The 24,435-nt window shown below is 36.9% G+C and overlaps 1 protein-coding gene across 1 annotated transcript in view; it reads right to left on the reverse strand.

The window, feature by feature from the left end:
* The window catches only part of GPC6 (glypican 6), a 1,160,507-nt gene that overhangs the window by 82,203 nt on the left and 1,053,869 nt on the right, over positions 1–24,435 (reverse strand). The window contains exon 6 of the mRNA XM_063102632.1: positions 13,397–13,540. Within this exon, the coding sequence (XP_062958702.1) occupies positions 13,397–13,540 (144 nt within the window). The remainder of the gene's footprint in view (positions 1–13,396; positions 13,541–24,435) is intronic.

Consider the following 24,435-nt stretch of genomic DNA (forward strand, 5'->3'; position numbering starts at 1 on the left):
TTTCAAACTATGCATCCAACAAAGAATTAATATCCAGAATGCACAAGGAACTCAAACAACTTAACAGTAAGAAAACAAATAATCCAATTAAAAAATGGGCAAAGGAGCTGAATAGGCATTTCTCAAAGGAAGATATATGAATGGCAAACAGACACATGAAAAAATGCTCAGCATTACTCAGCATCAGGCAAATGCAAATCAAAAGTACACTGAGATATCATCTCACCCCAGTCAGACTGGCTATTTTCAAAAAGACAGAGAATAACAAATGCTGGCAAGGATACAGAGAAAGGGAAACCCTCCTACACTGTTGGTGGGACTGTAAATTGGTGCAGCCATTATGGAAAATGGTACGGAGGTTCCTCAAACAACTACAGATAGAACTGTCGTATGGTCCAGCAATTCCACTCCTGGGTATATACCCAGAGGAATGGAAATCATTATGTTGAAGGGACACCTGTACTCCTATGTTTATTGCAGCTCTATTTACAATAGCCAGGAGTTGGAACCAATCTAAATGTTCTTCGTTGGACAACTGGGTCAGGAAAATGTGGTATACTTACACATTGGAATACTGCTCCACCATAAAAAAGAATGAAATACTGCCATTTGCAGCAACATGTTGAACTTACAGAAAAGGAGAGTGAGAGAGAGGGGAGTAAGGAATGAATTGGTAAAGGGCCACAAAACTGATTACAGTGTATAGTGTTGAGTATACTAACTATCCTGACTTGAGCATCACATATTGCACATGGGTATTGATATTCAATGCTCTACCCCACAAATATGTACAATCAACTATATTCAATAAAATAAAAATAAGAGTGAAATAGAAATACCCTTCAACACAGGCCATAGAGACTTTTTATTGATTAATTTCCAAGGAATTTAAGCTCACACACCCCCCAAAAAACCCAACAGAAACAAATATAACACATATAAGGAAATAAAGCACCATTTGCAAGAGCCTGCAAAAATACCAGACAAGACGGCAAATTCTTCAAATATTAGAAGTATGAGACACAAAATATAAAATAAACATGTTTAAAGATTGAAAATGAGGGATTTTGAAATGTTAAAAAATAGTAAGATACTGTTAAACAGAAGACCAAGAATGTTTTAAAAACGAGTAAGTAAATACTAGAAAGAAAAAAAATGTGATCATTGATGTTAGAAACTCAGCGCATGGATTTAACAGCAAATTCCAAATAACAGAAGAGAGATTTAATAAACTCAAAAGTCAAGCTAAATAAATTATTCTCAATGTAGCAAGAGACAAAGAAAGGTTAAGAGACATGCAGGATAGAGTTAGAAAGTCTAACGTGTATAATCAGTTATGAAATAAGAGTAAAGAAAGAGAGAGTGAATTAAGTTGAAGCAATACTTGAACAGATAATGGCTTAGACTTTTCTAGAAGAAACAAAGAAACCAATCATGAGATTCAGGGAGCCGAATGCATCCTAAGCAAAATAAATAAATAAAAAGAAAACTACACCTACACATTATAGTTAAATTACAGAACAACAAAGACGATCTTAAAAGCAGCTTGCAAGAAAATACAGATTACTTATAAAGGGAAGAACTGACGGTGGACATCTCAACAGCAACTATGGAAACCAGGAGACAATGAATTATAAGCCTCAGTGAAAATAACTCAGAAAATAACTGTTGACCTAGAATTACATGTTGAGCACAAATGTCTTCCAAGAATGAGGGCAAACAAACACATTTACAAATAAAACCCTCAGTAAAGGAAAATCTATAATATTCCAGACCAGGAAAGTGATTCCTGATGGATGATTTTATGTAAGAAAAAACGATAACTAAAAAGGGGGCAAAAAGGTGGTTGGTTCTATATAAAAAGTTCAAGTATAAAATAAAATAATAACAATCTGAAATCCTGTAAGATATTAAAATGTTTACATTTTACAAGATGCTTACACATCTAAAACATGAGGGCTCAGAAAGATTGAAGGTAAAGAAATGAATGAAGATATTTCAGTTAAATATTAACCAAAAAGTCTGGTATAACTATGTTAATATCAGAAAGAAATAGACTTTAAGGCAAAAACCAGTAGTAGAGAAAGGGGATCACTACACAATGATGAAAGTTTCAATCACAAAAAATATAAATTTGTAACTTTAGGCTCAAAATATATAAAATGAAAATAAAATGTAAATAGGAGTAGTTCAATCCATCTGCACAGTGAAATCTCTCAGTTACTGATAGAGTAAGCAGCCAAAAAAAAAAAAAATCAGTAAAAAAGCTTAAGATTTGAGGACTGTTCTGAAATGAATCATCTTAACCTGCCATCTTCCCTCTTTCCTGAAGCAGAGAGCAGTGGCATTTCTCTGTGGGCAAGTAACGGTTAGGGACGGGCATGATGTGCCCAGGATGAGGAAATTGCTGGTCATGTTGTTGTTTACAAATGAGAGTTCCTGATTCTTAAAAAGTAGTGAAGAATCACAGACATTTATGTAAAAGTAGCATTCTTCAGCTACACTTGGTAAATAATTGTAACAGTCTCTGAGTCGTCCACTTACTGTTACTAGGCACAGGAGTACAGGGTGACAAGAAAACACACACACACACACACACACACACACACACACACACACACACACACACACACACACACACACACACACACACACACACTCAATCATACACCCTGGACTTTTCCTTGTCAGACTATGATCTAAGTTATCCAAAGTCAGATTCTTCAAAAAATATTTCTAAACATCCATTTTACTTCTCATCCGCCAAAATCATAGAGGAAAAAACTGTTTTTAAAATGAAAATACTGTAAATTAATTTAGTTTATTTTGTCAAGAAGTTTTGACAAGAGACAGGATGAGGATTCTTTCACTTGAGCCCTCACCATTAAAATCCTAATGAAAATATTTCTTGTTCCTCGAGGACTTGTGTATAAAGAAGATTTGATTTTCCCGAGTAACTGGAAACATTTCCATGTGGACATGTCTTGCACTAAAGAGAGCCTCTGCGTTTTGGATTTTATGTGAGGAGATCAATTAAGACAGTTTGCTGCCTTTATGTTTTCTTCCCAGAGCTGTTCTAGCCACTTCATGTTTACCCCTTTTTTCTAGCACTCAAGAAGCTGCAAAGAGTGAGCAAAGGAACCGCTCAGCTTTTTCAAGTGCAGAGATGAGTGTTTTTCACGGAAATGAATGCCGGCTGCTTCGGGGAGTTTTCTGAGGTCAGAATTCCTTCGAATAAAACTTACAAAGTCATTGGTTTCTTGCCTCAGTACACGTAAATAATTTATGAATTTCTATTGTAATTTTACTTCCAGCTGAATCAAAGCTCTATTTTGCAAATAATTTCACGCAGAAGCCAATGGCACGTACATTCCTGGGCTTTCATTGCAATCAAAAAGTTTGCTGTTGCTGTCAGCCGGATCAATTTCCCTAATTAACCTGTAAAAAGAGTTCTCCTTTCATGAATGCCATTCAGAAATAAACTGATATTGTGAAAGAAAACACGGGCAGGTTCCAGAATGCAAATTCTTGGTGATCCTAAATGATGATGTATGAAAGAGAGAGAAAAGAAGAACAATTTGACTTGCTCCAACCAGGTTGACCCAGAAAGGAGAAGTGCAGAAAAATGTTTTTGCTTAAGCAAACATGACACAAAGTCATACAAGAGCAGCACTCACAATATGCAATATAGAAGCCTCATTAAACGATATATTGTCTGGATCTGAAAGACACTTAAATGCCAGTAATAAAAATGTCTGCTCATTCTTTTTTTCTATTGCCACTTTTCTCCTACTCATTGGCAACAATTCCTATATTGTCATTTCAAACATTGTCATTGGTGTTGGGGTGGGATTCCTTTGCTCTGGTTGAATTATGATTGAATTCAAAATTCAGGTAAGCTTGATAGGCATCTGGTGCTAAAAATCAATCTGACTTGGAAAGAGATGCTAGTTTTCTAGGGCAGTGTAGACACTCCCTTTGTAACAAGGACTTAGGTTTCTCCTAGAGTTCTAAAAAAATTTTTAAACAAAAGTCAGTTATTTCGAAGGCCCACAGAAGACTCAGTTAATTTGCAGGACAGTTGTTACCACAGCATGATCTGATTTAAATTATAGTTAATTTGGGCCGAGCCCGTGGCGCACTCGGTAGAGTGCTGCGCTGGGAGCGCGGCGACGCTCCCACCGCGGGTTCGGATCCTATATAGAAATGACCAGTGCGCTCACTGGCTGAGTGCCGGTCACGGAAAAAAAAAAAAAAAAAAAAAAAAAAAATTATAGTTAATTTTATCTGTCATCTCCCAAAGAGCTGTGAGGCCTTTGGTTATTCTGGTCACATATACTTGGTTCATGTTAGTGCACAATAAATATGTGTTGAATGAATGAATGATCAATTTTTCTGTTCTTTTTCATGTAAGGTTTGTCTTAGAGTTGGGCAAAGTAGTGAAATAGACCCTTAAAAAATTTTAAATCTTGCCTTGGTCATTTATGTTCGTGGTTGACAAGGATACTGTTCACTAACATGTCCATTTTCTCTGTGTGTTTGACACATACAGGGACATACATCCCTGACTTCTTGACAGCCGACTTCGTCATGTGACTTGCTCTGGCCAATGATATGTGAACAGTGTTCCATGCCCCTTCTAGGTGGAGACATTAGCAGCCACCTTTGCCACGTTCTCTATTTCCCTCGCCCCTGTGACAGGCAAAGCTCCAGATAATGACTGCTCTGTTACTGAGGGTCCTGGAGTGAGGGTCATGTGTAGCTGAGCCAGAACAGGTACTTGGCACAAACAGGAAGTAAACTGTGTTGTTCTGAGATATCTTGGGGGTTGTTTGTAGGTGCAGCATTGCCAGGCCTGGCCATTCTGGATCAATGAAGTATTGGAAAAGCTTCTACAGATACTATACAAATTGACCACCAAAAAATTGCTAGCCAGCAATATAACAGAGCTCCTGCTGGTGGTGGTTCATTCATTTACAATCAACCTGGCTTTTTAGTTTTTAATAGCTTGACCAGTCTTTTAAGTGTAAGAAAATACCCATGAAGCCAGAGCCTTTGACAATAATGACCATGAATGAGCTTAAGTAATAAAATTACTTTGTATTGAAGATATCTTTCTACCTTTAACACTTATGAAGGGAAGTCAATTTTCACTCAAATGGGTTTCTTTTCATCTGGTTTTCTCTACAATGTTTATGACTGAGGTTTATTGCTAGCAGTAAAGAGTGTCCAAGTATGTTATGGGAATAGCCAAATTCCCAGTGCTTTAAAATGTATTCCATAGGCCCCAGAACCAGTTAAAGGCTGATTGATTATACAGCAAATACGTCAAAACCGGTATTTATGAAATATCCTATTTCTTCAGCTCAATCTCTCATAAGCATGAACATCACATTTGGGAGTTGTAGTGCAGATATCTCAGACAGCTAGGGGAAAAAAATTACTGCAGACTCTCCATGACAAGGAAAAGGTTCTTTAAGCTGTTCAATAATTTAATAAAACATTTATGTCAACTGATGTCCTATGAACAAATATTTTAAAAGATATGATTTAAGCAGTTTAGTGTGGCTTGTCTATTCAGACTTTTGTAACTGAGTCACCCAAACACCAATTATATTGCTGAATATAGGACAGAAACTGGGAATGAATGTACAGATGGACTTTTTCATCTGACTGGTTTATAATTGACAGCAAAGTTTCTGTTTGATTTGTTCAAGATTTGGGCAGAAAGTTCTGGCTTAAGAAGGGAAAATGAGCTATTAGACATGGCCTTTATCAAGGATGCCAGAGATGTTTAATGTTTTCAGTTTGCATACTTGGTCTATGGTTTGTTTTCTTTTTTTGGTGGGTAGTCAGTACAGGGATGGCACCCCTTGACCTTGGTGTTATCAGCACCATGCTCTAACCAAGTAAGCTAACTGGTCAGCCCCAATGATTATTTTTGTTACATATTGCTTTTCAGTGTGGTCCGTCTTAGATTACAAAATCAAATTCTTATTCATTGTACGCAAATGCTTTATAATGCTCTATATTAGGTACTATTCCCTAGAGGAGACATAGCGTATCTAACTGATTTGAAAAGCAATGTCTTTTGCAAATAGTAACCCTTGCCTTTTGATGACACCATCACTAACAACATTCTATGATGTAGATTGCTCATGGAAGCTAGTTTTACTGAGTGCTATGCAACAGAAAAACTCAAGAAATAGATTTGTTGATTGATCAATACCTAGAGAATGCATTAATTTGGGTTTCAGCTGAAGTCTAGTATTTCTGAAAGAAATTTTAAAGTCTGAAGAGAAAAATAAGCATATTGACATGACATAAAATAGATATAAAATCTGTAATAGTCCTATTTTGGGTCTGAAAGTGTAACATTTCATTTTTATGACAGAGAGGTCACCAAAACTCTTGCTTAAATGTTTCTGAGGACAAAGGAGAATTAAACCCAGAGTTGAAAGTGGTTTTGGTGGTAAATTACCCCCCAAATGATTTCCGACCCCTTCTATCTAATACAAGTTGTGCAAAAGTTTTTTCCCTTTAAAATGTACTTCATGTCTTTATTTCATTGTTGGAATCCATGTGATTCTCTGGACATGTGTTAAAGCGGTGCTGTGGATGGGGCTTTAGCATCTCCCGGGGCGTTATGCAACCAGAGCAGAGATTACTCTTCCTTCTCCCCACGGTGTACAGCCCCATGCAATTAAACACGACTTGGCCCGAACTGAAAGGGAAGTCCATGCTCCTCCTATTTTCACTATTCTTCCACATGCCTGAAAGAATAGATTCCCAAGGGTGTAAAGACACTCCACTGTCCATTTGGTGGGAGCTAAAAAATCCACATAAGGAGCAGGCATTCCATCCAGGTTTCCAACAGCGCATACTGTTGAATTGGATTTGTGTGTGCTTCAAGTCTGTGGAATAAGCAGAATATGCTGGAGATAACCCATCACTTCATATGTGTGTCTTATGATAGTCCCACTTGGGTCCCATCAACCACAAGCCTCCTAAATGGAAAGGAGCCTGTGACAGGCAGCTGTCCTCACTATACATGCTGCTGATGTTGCCTGGAGAAGAGCAGAAACCGAGACTGAATAAGTTGGGTGGTTTGGTTTTCATGCTTTTTTTTTTTCTCCCCCTGCTTTGAAAGCTCACTGCATTTTGCTGCTGTTATTACCAACGTTTCATTGAAAATGAAACTGGGGTGTCTTGGTGGGGTTTTGCAGCAAATCCATAAAGCAGGTTCAGGCAAGATTGGGCAGTTCATAGTCTGAAGTGGGTGGAATAGTAAACCATTCGTTTGCTGGGGTGAATGGGGCATAATTTATTCAGCTGCAGCAGAGGCTGAAAGCCAATCTGGCCTTGACCCATTTATCTTTAGGAAACTAATTAAAGTAGAGAATCTAGTTTACTGTTGTTATTGAGGTTTTACTTTTTCCTTTTCAGGGTGTGTGTGTGTATGTGTCTGTGTTGGGGTGGAAGGTGAGAAATATTAGTTTCACCTAAAGACAGTGGCTGAAGGTCCAGATAGTAAAGCGGTTTCTTAAACACAGCCAGACATCCTTTTGAAATGCAAAATAGCAGATTAGGCCGGATGCAGAATCCTTTGAGGTGACAGTGAAATGCCATAGCAGTTTTAAATGAACAACAGACAGTTTCCCAAATCCTCACAATCAAGACATCCTAAATCACACCAAAATGGTCCCAAAGAGGCATGGAAGAACATTTTTATGGCCAGCATTTTACTCAGAAACTGTTATTAACCAACAGGCAGGAAATGATGCCAGAATGTTAGTTGCTGGGTCCATTTTGTTTCAGAACAATAAAAAAGTACATATCTAGATGATATTTTGCAAGCTCTATACTTAAATCTATATGTATTAATATTTACAACATAATGAAATACCAATGAATTGCAAAAGTTGCAGTATATTTTTGGAAAAATCATATCCAAAATAGACATTTGATTTTTTTTGGCCTAGATGAGATTATATGAGGCAAACAGGGAAATTTAGCAGATATTAGGATATTATGATTTATATTCATTCCGCTATGTTTGAAGAAGTAATTCTTGGGGGAAAGCTACAAGGGTCATGATAACCACCAGATAAGGAGACTGGACTGAGTCAACTGCAGGAAACTCTGAAGATCCCAAGAGATTGTGTTGGGAAGGGTAAGAACATACTCTCTGAACTGAAGCTACTCTAGCTGTCAACTGGACCAATGTACACAGAATCCTGGCTTGTCCCACCCATGATGTTTCCTCCTCCCATTTTCCATTTATCATCAAAAGACCTTGAGATATTTGTCTTCCCTGTCCCTTCCTTAAGATCTTCCCTTTGAGACTGTTCCTGTTCTGAATTTACCTCTTAGCTTTCTTACCTCATCCAAACTGCCTTGGTCTCAGAGAGCTGGAATGATGAACGGGGCTGCTACTCAGGGGACAATTTCTTTTTAAAAAATGATTTTTAAAGACATAGTGTTACCACTGCCCGGATTGAAGGCCAGGAAGTCATGCAGCATCACAATGCGTAGGTGCACTGTGTGAATAAGTGTGTGCCCTGCAGGTGAGGGTCACCTTCTCTTCAGGTCTTTACAAGAGTGTTACCACTTGGAATGGTATTATAAAAACCAGATTAGATAAATATCTGACTATTATGGTTAATATAAAAAGTCAAGGAAGATAACCTGAGCATCCTTGTCTTCAGCCCCACTACAAACGTTCGAGTAAAAAAGATTCAGGGCTCCCTCTCTAAATGCTCTCTAGATAGCAGTAAATTCAAGTAGAAAAATAAAAGTAAACAACCTGTACCATATACTATTTCTTAACCCCTTAAATTCTCTATGTCCCAGCTCATGGAAAAATTAGCTCCTTATGCATGAGAGCGGATGCTGGTTTGTTCTTGGTATTAGCCAGGTAATTACTTGCTCAGCACAAGAAGAGAAGGCCTATATTTTCTATTAGGGAAGAGCTAGCTTTTCAGGCAGACTACACATAGTCTGAACCCTGGGATAGAATTTAAACCAACCACCAAATGAGCGAGTCTTACACAAAGATTAGATTGAAAACCCTGCCATTGGGAAAGAATACCAAAATGGTTGTTAACCATACATAGCAAGTAGGGAAGAAATTACTAAACAAGTTGGGCATGTGCAGTGTTCCATTCACTCCAGATAATTTGGAAAGGGAAAGCGGAGGTGGAATTTCTCAGGAACTTTCCAGAATGATGGTACAAAGACGAATGGGGGTGAGAGGAAGAATAAAAAGACCAGCGCTTACACTATGCTGCATTGTTCTCCACACAGTCCTCTGGGAAGCAAGAGGAAAACAAATTTAAAGGAAAAAGAAAAAGAGATTATTCTATACATAATAGCACAGCATAGGCATACAGTTCAGCTTTGTAGGTTGGCACCCATCCCCACCCCACCCCAAATTCTCTCAGAATGACCAGCAGAATATTTGAAAAATCTGCAGACACAGTACAGTGTTGAATACTTACTGGAGATTTATTGGTCTAAATCATCACCAGCTTGATGACTTAACTTCCAAGTCTGGCTTTTTTTTTTTTTTTAAATTAACTTTATAAAATATATTTCTGTAAGACACAATTTAAAGAGCATTTTTGCTCTACTGAGTCAGCTGGAGTAAAGACACTCCCTGCCCATGTATGTTCTGCAGCTATATAGCATGCTGTACTTCATTTTCTGAGTTGCACAACTAATTGCCTTTTACAGAAGATGATTCGAAATACTTCTATATGCTCAGACTTTAAAATCAATCTATTTTGTGCTGATTTATTTTTATACTTGATATTACTTCCAGTGAATTGGAACTTTCTTTAAAAAATCATAGTTTCACATCAAATTATTTAAGAGAATTCGGAGTATACATTTAAGAGAAAAGGAAGAGAGTGCAAATAATCACCTCTAGCCTATTTAATTGAAAATCATTAACAGTTGTCTGGAACAGAAGGGCTGCTAAGATGAGTGTTGGTAACCAGAAAGAGACACATGATGACAGGACCAGTCTGTCAACTGAATTAGTCAATGGCATTTGTATGCTCAACAAATCATGGCTGTTGGCAGTAAGGACTGTGATATTCTCAGATAAATTAACTTTCCATCAGCAGCTGAATTTATACAGACATATTCATTCATTCTTAGATAACAATAACAACTTTAGAGTAGTATACTGACTACCCTTAACTGCTTTTTATGCCCATATAACTTTTGAGGAACAAGTAGAAATGTTTTCTAGTGATATAAAAGAATTTATAAGCTACTTATAAATATAATAAGAGGTTAAATAATGGAATTGATGTATTTTTAAGAGACAGTTTTATTTTCAGTTCTGTTATATAAGTTTTAGCAGCAGTTTACCCAGCTTGAGGTTGGGAGCTTTATTTCTAAAACAAACCCCATAATTACCGGTTCACATAAAAAAGAAGCTTTATAATAACTGATATAAGAACATTTACCAACAAATCCCAAAGTTAGTACCACAAATAGTAATTTAAGTGGTATTAAGAAGTAACTTTCTAAGAGGTATATACTTATTTTCATTTTGGCAAAGGGGAGGTGTGATTGAAGTATTGTTTTGAGGCTGTCCTTTGAAGCATTTTCTCTGTTGAAACACTCAGAGAAATTAAGGAAAATCTTTTTCAATTATCCTCTTTTCCTGGGACACATGCTTCTGATAATTATGCAGGAAACATCTTTTCAGGGGAAAATTAGAACAGGAGTAGGTAATATGAGCCTTGTTTATAAATAGTCTACAGAAGCTGTAAGGCAAGGTAGAACCTTCCGGAGAGTTCACAGTGCATGCTTCTTGAGGATGATCACGTCTGACAGTAGCACAGTACTCTCTGACCAGGGGTAACTGTTCCATCTTTCCATTGCTCAGAACTGTATTGAACCCTTAAAGAAAAGAAGGCCTTGGGGGAGCCCACGACTGCAAATGGAGACTCTGATACTAGCTTCAGGCCTAGCTTGCATTTCTCAAGAATAACCTTCCTTTTGATGTGGAAACAACCCCTTACTCTTGAGAGGTGAGGAAAGTAGTAGCTCCAGGTGGACTGTGGCTGGCTGTGAATTACAAATTGCCAATTCTTACAATCTGGGGAGGGATCAGAATTTAATTCAATAAAAAATGAGTCAAACTGCTGATTCTCACTTACAGAGCCTGAAGCCACACCTCTGAGGAAGTAAACACTCCCTGCAGTCAGAGGATTTTTAGAAGAAAATCAGCTTATTGATTTGAATACCCATGCACTGAGTCTGGTTCTTGGTTTTTACTTATCATCATATGATTAACCACTGCCAACTATTTTCTAGAAAAACATTGATTAAAATATATTTTGGGGGGGGGGATGTGTAAAATGGAAGATCCTCAATCAGTTTGCTATTTGTCAACAACTCTTCAAGAGCCTTATATTTGGGGCATTCTGAAGATTACCAATGAAGTTCCTTTATAAAAAGTTTAAATTCCAATTTTCATATTTATCAGATTTTAAACATCATGTGAAATTCTCAAAGTGGTGGTGCTTTATTTAGGTTGTGCTAAACTGCATAAATATTGTCTTGAGAAATATATTTTTCTCACTCTGCCACTCCTGTTTAAGGATGGGTGTTTATTGCATCTGGGATCAAGAAAAAACTGTGCTTCTTTGTTTCAAAGGGAAAAAAATAATTAGTTGCCATAGATGTCATTATATTGTCCAAATTCAATGTAATTTTAACTAAGTGCATAATGTACCCCAGTTCTTTTTTAAAAAATTGTATTTTATTGTGATAAGAACACTTAACATGAGATCTACCCCCTTAGATTTTTAGGTGTACAATACAGTATTGTTATCTGTTGGCACGATGTTGGACATCTGATTTCTAGAACTTATTCATCTTACATTGTACCCCAGTTCTTGAATTAGATTTTACAAAAATTCAGAAAAGCTTGAATTGTTCCAGTAACTAAGTTAGAACTAACTAAAATAGGAAAAAAAAAAAAAAAGAGGATCAAACCTATACTCACCATTTGTGCTCTGGTTAGAAAGATCTTGATATACAAAGCAATTTGTAAAGTAAAACCCAAACAATAGAATCCAATGAAAACCATCATTTTTTTTAGAATAACTGGCAGGTTATTTGGTGGAATCTAACTGGTTGTTTAAAAGAAAAATGATGATTATTTTTAAACTTTTCCTGAGACTGCGATGGAGAACAGATATAAGCAAGGTAAAGTAGAAGGTTGAAGTGATTACAAATATGATAGCTTTTCCAAAACCTACTCTGAAGAGGAGATTTTATTTGCTAATTAATGATGTTAAATTTACAATGTAATTTAGCAGTTAATGACTCCAGTTACCCCTTTACTTTGACACTTCATAGATAGGCTTTTATGTTGTAAGTACATTTGGTTTTTATAGAGAGAAAAATGCTGATATGTACTTACTTTGAGGTCAAACACAACCAGTTTAATCTTACAAGTTCTATACTGTAGAGGGATATTAACTAAAATCATAAAGTAATTTATAACAGTGACTAATAAAAGTGTTTTCATAACCAGCAACCTTTGAGATCTGAATTTATATGACACAGTGAGATATGGTCCAAGTGCTTCACAACCTTAAGGTTTTTATATGTAAATTTTATGTCAACAATGTTTAAAGCAACATTAACAGTACACACAATTCCAGGTATATAAGTTGTTTATAGTACTATAAATTGAAGAAGTTGAAAACATTCGGGCAGTATTTCTTTAAAATTAAGAGCTTTTAATTTTTTACAGCAAAATCTGGTTTTTAAGACACATTCAAAAAATTTGTTTACTATGTTTATGGATGTATTCTCCAAGTAAATTGTTTTGATGATAGATATCATTCAGTCTCCTGATACACATTTAGCTCAGAGTGACTATTTCTAAGGATTTCAACTTTTTAAAGATACATAAAAAATAAAAAATGGTAGTAACATTGATTGGCAAGGTCTTTCAAACAGAAAACTATGAAGGAGAAATCATAATAAAGTTACACTTCATCATAATTGAATAAATAAACATTTTAAGAAAAGAACCAAAGCAGATGAATAAGAAATGTGCCATTGTAATTATACCTCTGGAAGAACTGGTAACTTGGTTTTCAAATTAATATTTCAGAAGAAATATAAAGTTGAAAATTTGGTCACTGCTTGAATGGGTTAATAGCTATAAGATTTCTTAAATAATCAAATTCATGACTTGAAAGATCCAATCACTTTTCAATATTTTAATTAAGAACAGAAACAGATATACAAATAGGATGACTTTTACAACCAACCTTTTCAGAATCCCAAAAACGTGTTTTGAAGAATGACCTTGATAACAGAAAGCACCCCCAATGGTCATCAATCCAAGAATACTCACCAGCCGGTCCAAGCTTGTGCCTGCGGCGGTTGTGGGTCTTTCCTCAGGATTGTAGGGCCTGAAACGTGTATTAAAATTTTCAGGAGCTGAGCGGGCAGATCTGAGAGCTGGAGCAGGCTTGGGCTGGCCACATCCCTGAAAGACCTGGAGGAAGCATGGAAAGGTGACAAAAGTTACACAGTGAGTTTCATTGTGAAAATCATGATGCAGAAGAGTGCAGTGCAATGGTTTCCACATTTTCCATGGAACTCTTACCTCCAATAAACTTTAATTTTGTAATTTAAATATGTACAACCCCTGATATAAAAGAAAGAATTACCCAAGCAGATACAGAGTGACCAATTCTATGCTCTGACTCTTAGTTTCACCATATACAGTTGGTCCTCATTGTTTGCAGATTTCACATTTGCAAATTTGCCTACTCACTAAAATTTATTTCTAATCCCCAATTCATTCTCACAGCACTTTCATGATCACACACAGAGTAGCAAAAAAATGGAGTCCCACCTGCATGTTCCCAGCTGAGGTTGAATAAGGAGGGGCTCTGGCTTCTGTTTCAGCTCTCACACTGTTCTATTAGTACCACATCTTCACATGTTTGTGTTTTTTCTGGTGATTTCACTGTGTAAAATGGCCCCCAAGCATAGGGCTGAAGTACTGTGTTCCTAGCACAAGAAGTGTCTTGTGGAGAAAACGTGTGTTAGATAAACTCTGTTCAAGCCTGAGTTAGATTGCCATGAGTTCAATGTTAATGAATCAACAATACATATTAAATAAGGTGTCTTTAAACAGAAACACACATAAAACAAGGTAATGTGTTGATCGATTGACAAAAATGTTGTGACTAGTGGCTCACAGGAACATAACCCTGTATTTCCTGTAGGAGCTATGATTCAGTATTTGCTAGTTTAGTGTTTGCAGTGACTTTATAGAACATAACTACAACAAATAATGGGAATCAACTGTATTAAAAATGAGAATTTTAATAGTTACTTCATAGGATGACTTCAGGATTAAACAAGCTGTGTCCCAAACACTTTCATGTACTTGAATTTGGCTTTCAATAAACATCCGTTTGGGGTTCCTGCTATCATGACAAATGTAGTTCATGTGTGTATATAAGGTCAAATAACTTCAGTAACTCCTCTTTGAATAATGAAAACCTCTACTGAAAGAATTCTTTGGAAACGCTCTTGAGCACTGGTGTGGAAATAAGACAAGCAAATGTGCATAACATCCATATAATGACAGTTTTCTCTAATTTTGTTGTTGACAGCTGTTCATGTCACAATTAGGATTGCTGTGGGAAATCAAACATGTTATTGTAATGATCTTAGGAACTGAGCTGCCAGTTCTTGTCCACAGTGATTTCACTCCGCCTGCTGTAGGGACATTTCCTTTGCTGTTTATAGAAGCTTCACACTCTTTGCTGGTTATCAAGAGATAACATCTTTACTAGAATGACAGGAAATATAGTAACATTTTCAGGAAACCCTGATGAAGTTTAATTTTATGCTTCTCCCATTTCTACACAGGAGATGATTCTTCTCCTAGATTTTTTTTTTTTTTCAGTAAACTTTTCAGGACTGTTTATGTGAGCTAATTCTTGCATGTGCATATTTACAATGCATTTGTTCTGGTTCTGTTATCTGATTCTGTGTTGTTTAACTCTAAAATAAGCATTTTTCATCACGCATATTATGTGATTCCACTGAAGTACGCAGGGAGCTCTTGAGTGCCATCCCCGATGACAAATTCCATCTTGAGACACAATTCATTTTGCTTTCTCACTGCAACTAATTTCTCTTTTGTTGTATTCAAAAGTTCTCCTTCAACTCAGCATTTTGCAGAGGAGTACTTTGTCTTGGCATCCCTGAGATTGGCCTTAACACACTATTGATTATTCTTCTCGCACACAATTTCTGAAGTTGATGGTGTAAACCAGTGTGATAAAGATAGTGGGCCCTTTTCTCCCTGGTGCCTAAATCACTTCCTTCTGGCAAGGTCATTGCTGATGGAGGACATTAACATTTCCAAAGCTCCAGGGATCTGTTGAGTGTGCTATTTTGGATTGCTTTGAAAATGACAGCTGACTTTTAAAAAGTGTAATGCCTAAGGCAAAACAGTAGTAATGGCCTTGTTGAGATTTCATGAAGCCAAGCACTGAAAGAGTTAATAGACCTTCTTAATTTGCCCTTTGGGAAAAATGTGGTTCACTGGGTTAAGTTAAATCAAAGGAACATGAATGCCCTGAAAGAATATTAGTGTTCTGGGGAGATATTTCAGCATAGAAGAAAAACTTACCACTTGCTTGATTTTCTTGTTTTGTTTTGGAGGGTGTTACTTATAACAGAAGGAGATTAGTTAATATAGCCTAACAACTTTCTATTATTTACATCAGGTTTGGATTTTGAAGATAGCTTCAGTGCAGATATTGTTGGGTCTATGACCCACACTGAACACTGACTTCCAATAATTTTGGAAACAACACCTAACCCCATAATCAGGAGGAGACCTACATAAAAACCTGTCACAATAACCTCATATCTTGAAAGTCCCTAAATAGAGATTCTATCATACTCTTTGAAAACCAGAATTGTCATTAAAAAAACTCTTTAGTGAGGAAGTTTCAAGCCTGAGGGGTCAATTTTCAGAATTTTACAAAACCTAATGAGAACAGTTGCAGAGGCGTACTAGAGCATCAACTTGCCGTTTTTGCTTGAGAATGATTAAACCCCACTGTATTATTCTCATACAGAGAATAAATCATAAACAACATATACTTATCATATAACTTAAATGACTGACAAAATAAAATTAATAATTTAATTTTTTTTGAGGGGTGGGAGCAGCTGGGTGGTGTGGGGTTCCACACCCTTGACCTTAGTGTTATCAACACTGTGCTCTAACCAACTGAGCTAACCAGCCAGCCCCATAATTTCATTTTTAATATACGTGCTGTCGTCTGAATATTTGTGACCTCCCAAAATTCATTAGTTGAAACCTAATCACCTTTGGGAGGTGATTAGGCACTGCCCTCATAAAAAGGATTAGTGCTTTTATAAAAGAGGACCCAGAGAGCTCCCTTGCCTCATCCAGTGCATGAGGACACAGTAAGAAGGTGGCATCTACAAACCACAATATAGGCCATCACTGAACATCAAATCTGCTGGAGCCTTGATCTTAGGCTTCCCAGCCTCCAGAACTGTGAGAATTAAATTTCTGATATTTATAAGCCACCCAGTTTATGGTATTTTGTTAGAGGAGCCCAAATAAATTAAGACAACATGCAGTCTGTTAGCTAGAAGAAATATTTTAAAAATATGGGGTTCACCAAAGGATGGCTGACAAAAAGAATTCTTATACAGAAAATTTGGACTATCTCAATTTTCTGTTTGCTATAGCAGCAGTATAGTAACACAAAGTTTTGTGGTTCATGAAACCCAGGGCTAGGTTAATATAAACGACCAAGGAGCCTTTTCCCTGGTGGTCTGGGTACCCCTATAGTTTATATTTTGAATAAGGGAAGAAACAGAGGAGGAATAATGTGAAGGAAAGGGCCTTAGGTTAAATGAAGTTAGTACAAATGCTTCTCAGCTTATGATGGGGTTGCATCCTGATAAACCCACTGTAAGTTGGAGATATCCTAAGTCGAAAAGGCATTTAACACACCTAACCTACTGAACATCATAACACAGCCTAGCCTACCTTAACTGTGTTCAGAACACTTACATTAGACTATAGTTGGGCAAAATTATCCAACACAGAGCCAATTTTATAATAAAGTGCTGAATATCTCATGTAATTTATTAAATACTGTACTGAAAGTGAAAAATAGTGGTTGTGTGGGTACCCTAAGAACGGTTTCTAACTGCATGCGTATCACTTCCATATCACTGTAAAGTTGAAAAATCATTAACTGGAACCATCGTAAGTCACGGACTGTCTGTAGATCAAATGGTCAGGGCCACAGATGTAGATTTAGGTCATGAGACTTAAGATGGCATTTGAAGTCCTGAAACTGGTTACGTTTACCAAGGGGAAAGAGTACAGATAGGTGGCAGATGGATGGAGCTGAGGACAGACCAATGCCATGCCAACATTTAGAGGGTCCTCCCTCAGCCTCAGTTTCTTCCTCTGTTGAATGGGAATGAGATTATTTATGACACAGATACACCATGATGATAAAATGCAATACATAAAGCAGAATAACAGAACCCAGTGTACCAAGTGCTTGATAATACTTAATTATATCATTCTATAATCTGTATTTCCCAGAAGTTTTGCTTTCTGAGTAAGGAAATTTGAAGGAAAAATGTTCACTGCCCTCAAATTTCTTAAATGTTTGTCACAAAATATTATTTCCAGGGGCTGTTAGCAGCTGTTAGCTTATCAACAGATTCCATGCATTAAAGCAAAATTTGAAAACTTCACAAGGGCTTCATCATGCTACCATGTGTTCTGACTTGGAGGATGTCATTTGTAGTGTTTCCCAAAATCATTCGGCCAAGGCTCCCCCAGAAGGTTCTCATAAGACTAGTGTTACAGGGAACATGCCCTGAGATAGGCCATGAAGGCAGTTGTAACCTGCCAAGAAAGAAGTGACTCAGACAGAACTGCACGCACTTACAGGGGTTTGTGAAGCCGTTCTGCCTTCCTCTACCTGCAAATTGAAAGAGGAATGCTATTTTAAGACACTAAAGATCTTACAACAGAAGTTTCTAGAGGATATAGCTGCAGGCTAAGCCACCCTACTGGGGAACAAAAAATTAGCTCTTCCCCCTTTAAGGAATCATCAGAATTGCCCCCTGCTTACCTTCGTCATCAAGGGATGTTGAAAGGGATAATTAGTTAGTTCTTAGTTAGTTCGGGAAGGTATTTGGAAGCCCCAGTGTCGACAGATGCTACTCATGTACAAAGGAACTGTCCTTCCCACCTAGTTGACTTGCAAAACCTGTGGATTTTGTGAAGGTATCTGGCTTATAAATACTCTCTCTTAGGCAGATTACTGAGATGATGTCTCAGAAGTATGTTGGCATTCTGAGGTTAAAGAGGCTGTCATTAAGATAGAAACTGCTGAAAGAAGAAACATTTTACAGCTTGGGAGGGATGAGGAGGAGAGGCAGGTGTGGTGGCAACAGTTGTGTCTTAGGTTTCTAAATACTAGACACAATGTTCTTTCCTTTAAGAACATTGCAGCATCTTAACATATTTCTCTTAAAATGTACTATCATGGTGTGCACTTTTTCGGAGGTACACGCAGCCTCATACCTGTATCTTTTTGTGTTCTTTATCTTTTGGGTTGTCATCTGCAGCTTGATTACACATTGGCAAAAGTCATGACTGGCAACCTGCGAAGCAAGGGCTGCTGGTAAATCCTGTATTTATTAATAGTTCTATCTTCTTGCTTTCTACTCAGTAGATTCTTATAATGGTGGGAAAGATGTTGCTATTTTTATACACCATTATGAAATTTGCAAACAGAACTCTAATCTTTCATATTAAATAGAGGTAACAGTTAACACTACCTACATTTAATCAGTTTTGATGCTTTTAGAGTAATGTTTTATTTACTTATTAGATTCTAATTTATACTGTAGTGTTAATGAACAAATTATTTGTTAGACAACTACTTGGGGAACCCAGATGTATCCTGTTTGTACCCAAGAAAACAGAAGCTATCAAGTCTGCATTTGCTCTGCTTATACAAGTATTTTGTCCAAGTTTGGCCATTATTTTCATAAGAGACAGCTGTGGTGTCTCAGTCCATTCTGGCTGATATTTATAACAAAAATCTTAGACTGGGTAATTTATAAACAACAGAAATTTACTTCTTACAGTTCTAGAGGCTGGGAAGTCCAATATCAAGGTGCCAACAGATTTGGTTATTTGTTGAGGGCTCTCTGCTTCAAAGATGGCACCTTCTTGCTGTGTCCTCACATGGCAGAAGGGCAAAAAGGACTAACAAGCTCCCTCAGGCTTCATTTATAAGGGCACTAACCCCATTCATGAGGGCTCCACCCCCATGACCTAATTACCTTCCAAAGGCCCCATCTCAATACCATCACCTTGAGGGTTAGGATTTCAACCTATGAATTTTGGGAGAACACAAACATGCAGACCATAGAAACAGGTTACAAACAAAAGTCTAAAAGTTCTGAGTACTAACATCAGTCATTCTTCTTACACCTGTGTGACCTTGGGGTAACACTTTCTCCCCAATTCTCAAAGTTGTTGTGAAGAAAAAATGATAATTTTAACTGAAATAATCTGTAATTAAATAGGACAATAATGAGTAATAAATCTATGGATTATGCAATTATATGTGAATAATTTAAGCTCTGTGAAGAGTAGGATTTTATACATTTTGTTCATCACTGTATCTGTGATTCCAGATCTGTGAGATTCCAGCACATAGTATATGTTTTAAAAAAAACGGCAATGAAAAATCATGAAAAATGAAATTTTTAGTTATTATATCTCTCTTTTGCAAACATTTATTGAAGGCAATTAGCATGTAGATTTCTGTGATGAGAAAAAAAAGACAGAAAAGGAAAGAAAAGAAACACTTATTGAGTGTCTATGACAGGCCTGGCATTTAGTGTGCTACGTGTTTTATACGCTTTATCTCAAATAATCAATTATCTCTTCAAAATCAGGGTTGAACACTTCTTTCTCAGGATTAAGAAAATACAATGAATCATGCATCCATGTAAAAAAAATCATTTGATATTTCCTTTATTCCATTTATTATGCCAAATTAAAGCAAAGCCAAACCAACCACTTTGTTTAAACTAATAAAATAGAACAAAAATATCCTGTTTCTTGATTATTTGATAATAACTACTTACATTGCTTGATAAACCAGTTAGGGAGGAGAGGACGTTGCACACAAAATAGTCTGGCCAGTCGGTTAAGAGCTGGGAGTTTTGGAGAAAACTGGGCTTCGAGCTCAGGCAATGGCTATTGCTTACAGCAAAGTGTCAAGCAACCTGGGCTCTTTACAAAGCCCCCTTCTTGATATCGCCCCTCTGTCACAATGGTAAACAGCAGCACCTGTAATTGCAGCAGTTGTATCTACCTCTGATAATCGTCTAGGGGTGGCGCAGAGCTAGGGGCCCTTCCTCAAAGTGGAAATGGGGACTGAAGTATGTGTGCAGAGGGACATTCACATATTATTAGTAAATAAATATGAAGAAGTTAAAATATTTTTAAAAATGTTTCATTAAAGGTAGTAGCAAGAAGAGGTATGTTATTACCATTACATAAAATTAAACTGGCACCCTAGAGCTTCATTTCACACTTTTTTTCTGGGTCCTAATAGCATTCTGCTAATATTTTAAGAAGTGTTTTCCTGAATATAAACTTAAAACATTTTAATAATGACTTCTTTCTTTAGACACAAAATCATTATACTCATTACACAAACATTATAAAAAGTTAAAAAAAATAGTTTGGCAATTTTCTTTATGGTTATCTTCTAAGAAAAGCTTTTCATCCTCTTGTTTCAGGCCAGTCTCCCCTCTTATCTCATCTTTTCTCTTCCCTTCCCTCTCTCTGCTTTCTCATTTTCTTTCCTCTTTTTCTTTGCTCCCTGATCCATGCTTTTCTTTCATTAAAGATTGATTATGATGATCCCCTGGCCAAGTTCTCTGGCAAACTCTAAGTCCCTGGATGGATTCAGAATTCTGTTAAGAGAATTTTGGATTATACTGAATTAAGTCAAGTCATCAGTTTTAATTTTGGCCACTTTTCATCAGCCTCAATTTTCAAAGCCAGCTACTGCATCAGTTTTAAGATTTTAAAAATTTACTTCTGATGCTTACACAGCTTGGTTCCAGAATATCTGTCAGATGTATTACATACGTTTTCTTCAATAAAAGCAAATTCTTTCCATTTGCTTGAGAAGAACTTTTTTTTCCTTGAAGGTTTTGCATTTGTTAAATAGCAGAACACTTTGATATTTTCTCCCAAATGGTGAGTAGGGACAAGTTACAAAACATATTTTTGGGTGTGGAGAGAAAAGAGACTCTAATCTTGTCGACTTGGCTAAATGATTATTTCATATGTTTTTGCTTATAATGCTTAATGATGCTCTTTAAGATCACTTTGTAATATACAAGTAAACATGTAAATTGCATCAGCCTGGCTCTGTACCATTCATTTGGCCCATGATTCAACAAATATTTGTTGTGTCACTATGGTCAAACACAGGTGTCGGGGATATGTCAATTGTACACATCCCTGCTGTCATGAGGGTCCTGACAAGAAATCAGGCAATTATAACAGAATGTGATAAGTGCTATGGGAACACCCACACAGGCCAACTAACCCAGGGGAGTCAGAAAAAGCTTCCTGGACCAGCAGTGGTGTGCTAGGACTATTCTTACTGGCTCACGAGAACACTTAATCAATTTTCAGGAATTTTGCAAGCTGGTTGTTAAACACAGTGACTACTAAAAATTAAATTGTACAAACTTACAATTACATAAATTATATTAGAAACAACAAAGGTATACTAAAAACTCGTTACCTCCTAATTACTATTGTCTATACTCTTGAGGTTATTCATGTCAATTGTAGCTGTAAGGTGGAAATATTACATCATAGTTTGCTACTCTGTTCAGTGACATCATGTTGGTAGCTTGAAATCAGCCACAGTGGGAGGAGTTACACCACGGACATTGGCAAACACTACAAGCTAGCATGTCCTCCCCACAGAGGGGCTCTTTCATATGTTTAAATACAGGCTGGCTGAGGCAATGGTTCTATTGGAATTAAACCAGATCACATATCCCTGAGCAGAAGAAAAGTGTTAAGAGCTGGGGATAAGTCGATGCATTTGTGAGATTGGGCAGAGGTCACTGAAACTCCTGTAACAAAATAATCCTCTCTCCACTAGAAGCAGAGTTCCTTTCAGGAGACCAGGAGAGTACCCTCTGTTGTCCCTGAGAACACTCTGAGTTTTAGAAACTGAATTGAGTTTCAATCATCTACTCTTGAGTAGTCTATATTAAATGTCATCTTCTCATCTTTTGCCTTGAAATTGAAGTGAAAGAAAATCCTAAGATAAATCTCCAAAGGTTAGAGATAATCAGGAGTTTTCCTTTATCATCAATAGGAGAAAAGAATTTTATCCCTTTTACATGGAAGGAAAGTTCAAACTAGTTTGCTTTGGATACATTTTCTATATGTCCATCATAAACATTTTTCTCAAACCTTCATTTCACTTTATGAAAAAGGTATCTTTTTCCCCACATGTATCTAGCATCTGAAAAACCTGGCCCTGTTCTCCAGTAATGTTATAAACAGGAATAGAACAAACTCTACTTTTCTGTACAGCAATGAAGAAATCAAAGAATAAAAGATGTTACAAGGTCACTGTTTCTTAGTGGAAACGTAATAAGTAAGAACTGATGGATTGTATATAAACTTTGAATCTGAATAAACCAGAGGAAGTATTGTGAATATGGGAATCATTGAGAATGTGCTCTTTTCCTTTAAAAACAAAAGTAAAGAAGAAGTAGAAATAGAACTTAAAGCTTTATGAATAGCATGGCCATTTGCTTTTTTCTCAGAGATCAGGCAGAAGGGACTGAACTGCCTGTCAGTGGGGCGGGCCAATTTTTCCTTTGATGTAAGAATAATGTGACATTGGGCAGAGGCCATATAAATCCCTCTAAAACTCTTTGCTATGATGGTGTTGGTGTGGCCAACAGGCAGACTAGAGGCAGGCTGCAGACACAGTCTCCAGCAACTCTGCTTTTCACCTGGGCCTGCCTTCTTCTAAAGCCTGGTTGTTAGATACTTATTCAGAGATACATCTCTCTTTCTAGGTGATTCCCTGGCGTCGAAAATGACACCATACATGAGTGGGTCTAAATGCAAGGGTGTGGATATCAAGTCTGCTTTTCTGAACTTACATGCTAAAACTAAGCCCACAGACTATCAGGGTTGAGACAAGACCACAGAATCTACGTATCACAGATATTTTCAATAATAACAATTAAACCACTCAACCTTTACGAGGGGTTTTTAATTGGATGTGTTATATGCTAAGCATTTTACATGGACTATATCACTGTACCCTCAAACAACCCTATACATAGGTACTGTTACAGTCCTCATTTTTAATGAGTTAGTTGAATTTGAAAAGATAAATAATTTGCCCCAAATTACACAATTCATAACAACCAGACCCCAGGTCTGTCTGATGTCAAAATCTGACCTAGTGGGCCAGCCCCGTGGCGCACTTGGGAGAGTGCGGTGCTGGGAGCGCAGCAACGCTCTCGCTGCGGGTTCGGATCTTATATAGGACTGGCCGGTGCGCTCACTGGCTGAGCGTGGTGCAGGCGACACTACACCAAGGGTTGCGATCCCCTTACCTGTCACGAAAAAAGACAAAAAAAAAAAAAGAAAAAAAAAATCTGACCTAGTGACTGCTGTGCTATTCCAAAAAATACTAGACCATTTCTTTTCCTTATTGTTAAGGTCTCTCTGGCATGATATTTTCATGCTCTGAATTCAACAAAATGTACCATATGTACCATTTCTTCCATTATGTAAAAAGATGTATTAGGAAGACTTTCTGTAGAATGTAAGAATGAGTAAGATATAACTCTTGTCCTCAAATAACTAATAACCCTGGACAGGAGAAAGTAAGTACAAAAACAACTATAACACAAGAAATAATATGCTCACCACCTTCAGAAGGGCATGCATAATTGCAGACCTCAAAGAAAGGAGAGATAACTTTTACTGGGATAAAAATATATTTATTTGAACTAAATTTTAAACAATCTCACTGTATCTGAAAGAAGATAAAGTCTCCATCTGAATTCCCCAGATATTATTTATCCCTAAATGTTTTGCAAGGAAAAAAATCTAGAGGGGGGGGGGAAATAGATCTGGATGCTGGAAAAAGAAACTTGTATAATTAGTGAAGAGATAATGTTTGCAAAACTGTAAAATGTTAGAGCTGGAAGGGGGACATTTAGATCAACCTCTCATTTTACAGATGAGGAAACTAAGATTCAATA

Source organism: Cynocephalus volans, chromosome 7 (assembly GCF_027409185.1).
Source record: "Cynocephalus volans isolate mCynVol1 chromosome 7, mCynVol1.pri, whole genome shotgun sequence".
Taxonomy (NCBI): domain Eukaryota; kingdom Metazoa; phylum Chordata; class Mammalia; order Dermoptera; family Cynocephalidae; genus Cynocephalus; species Cynocephalus volans.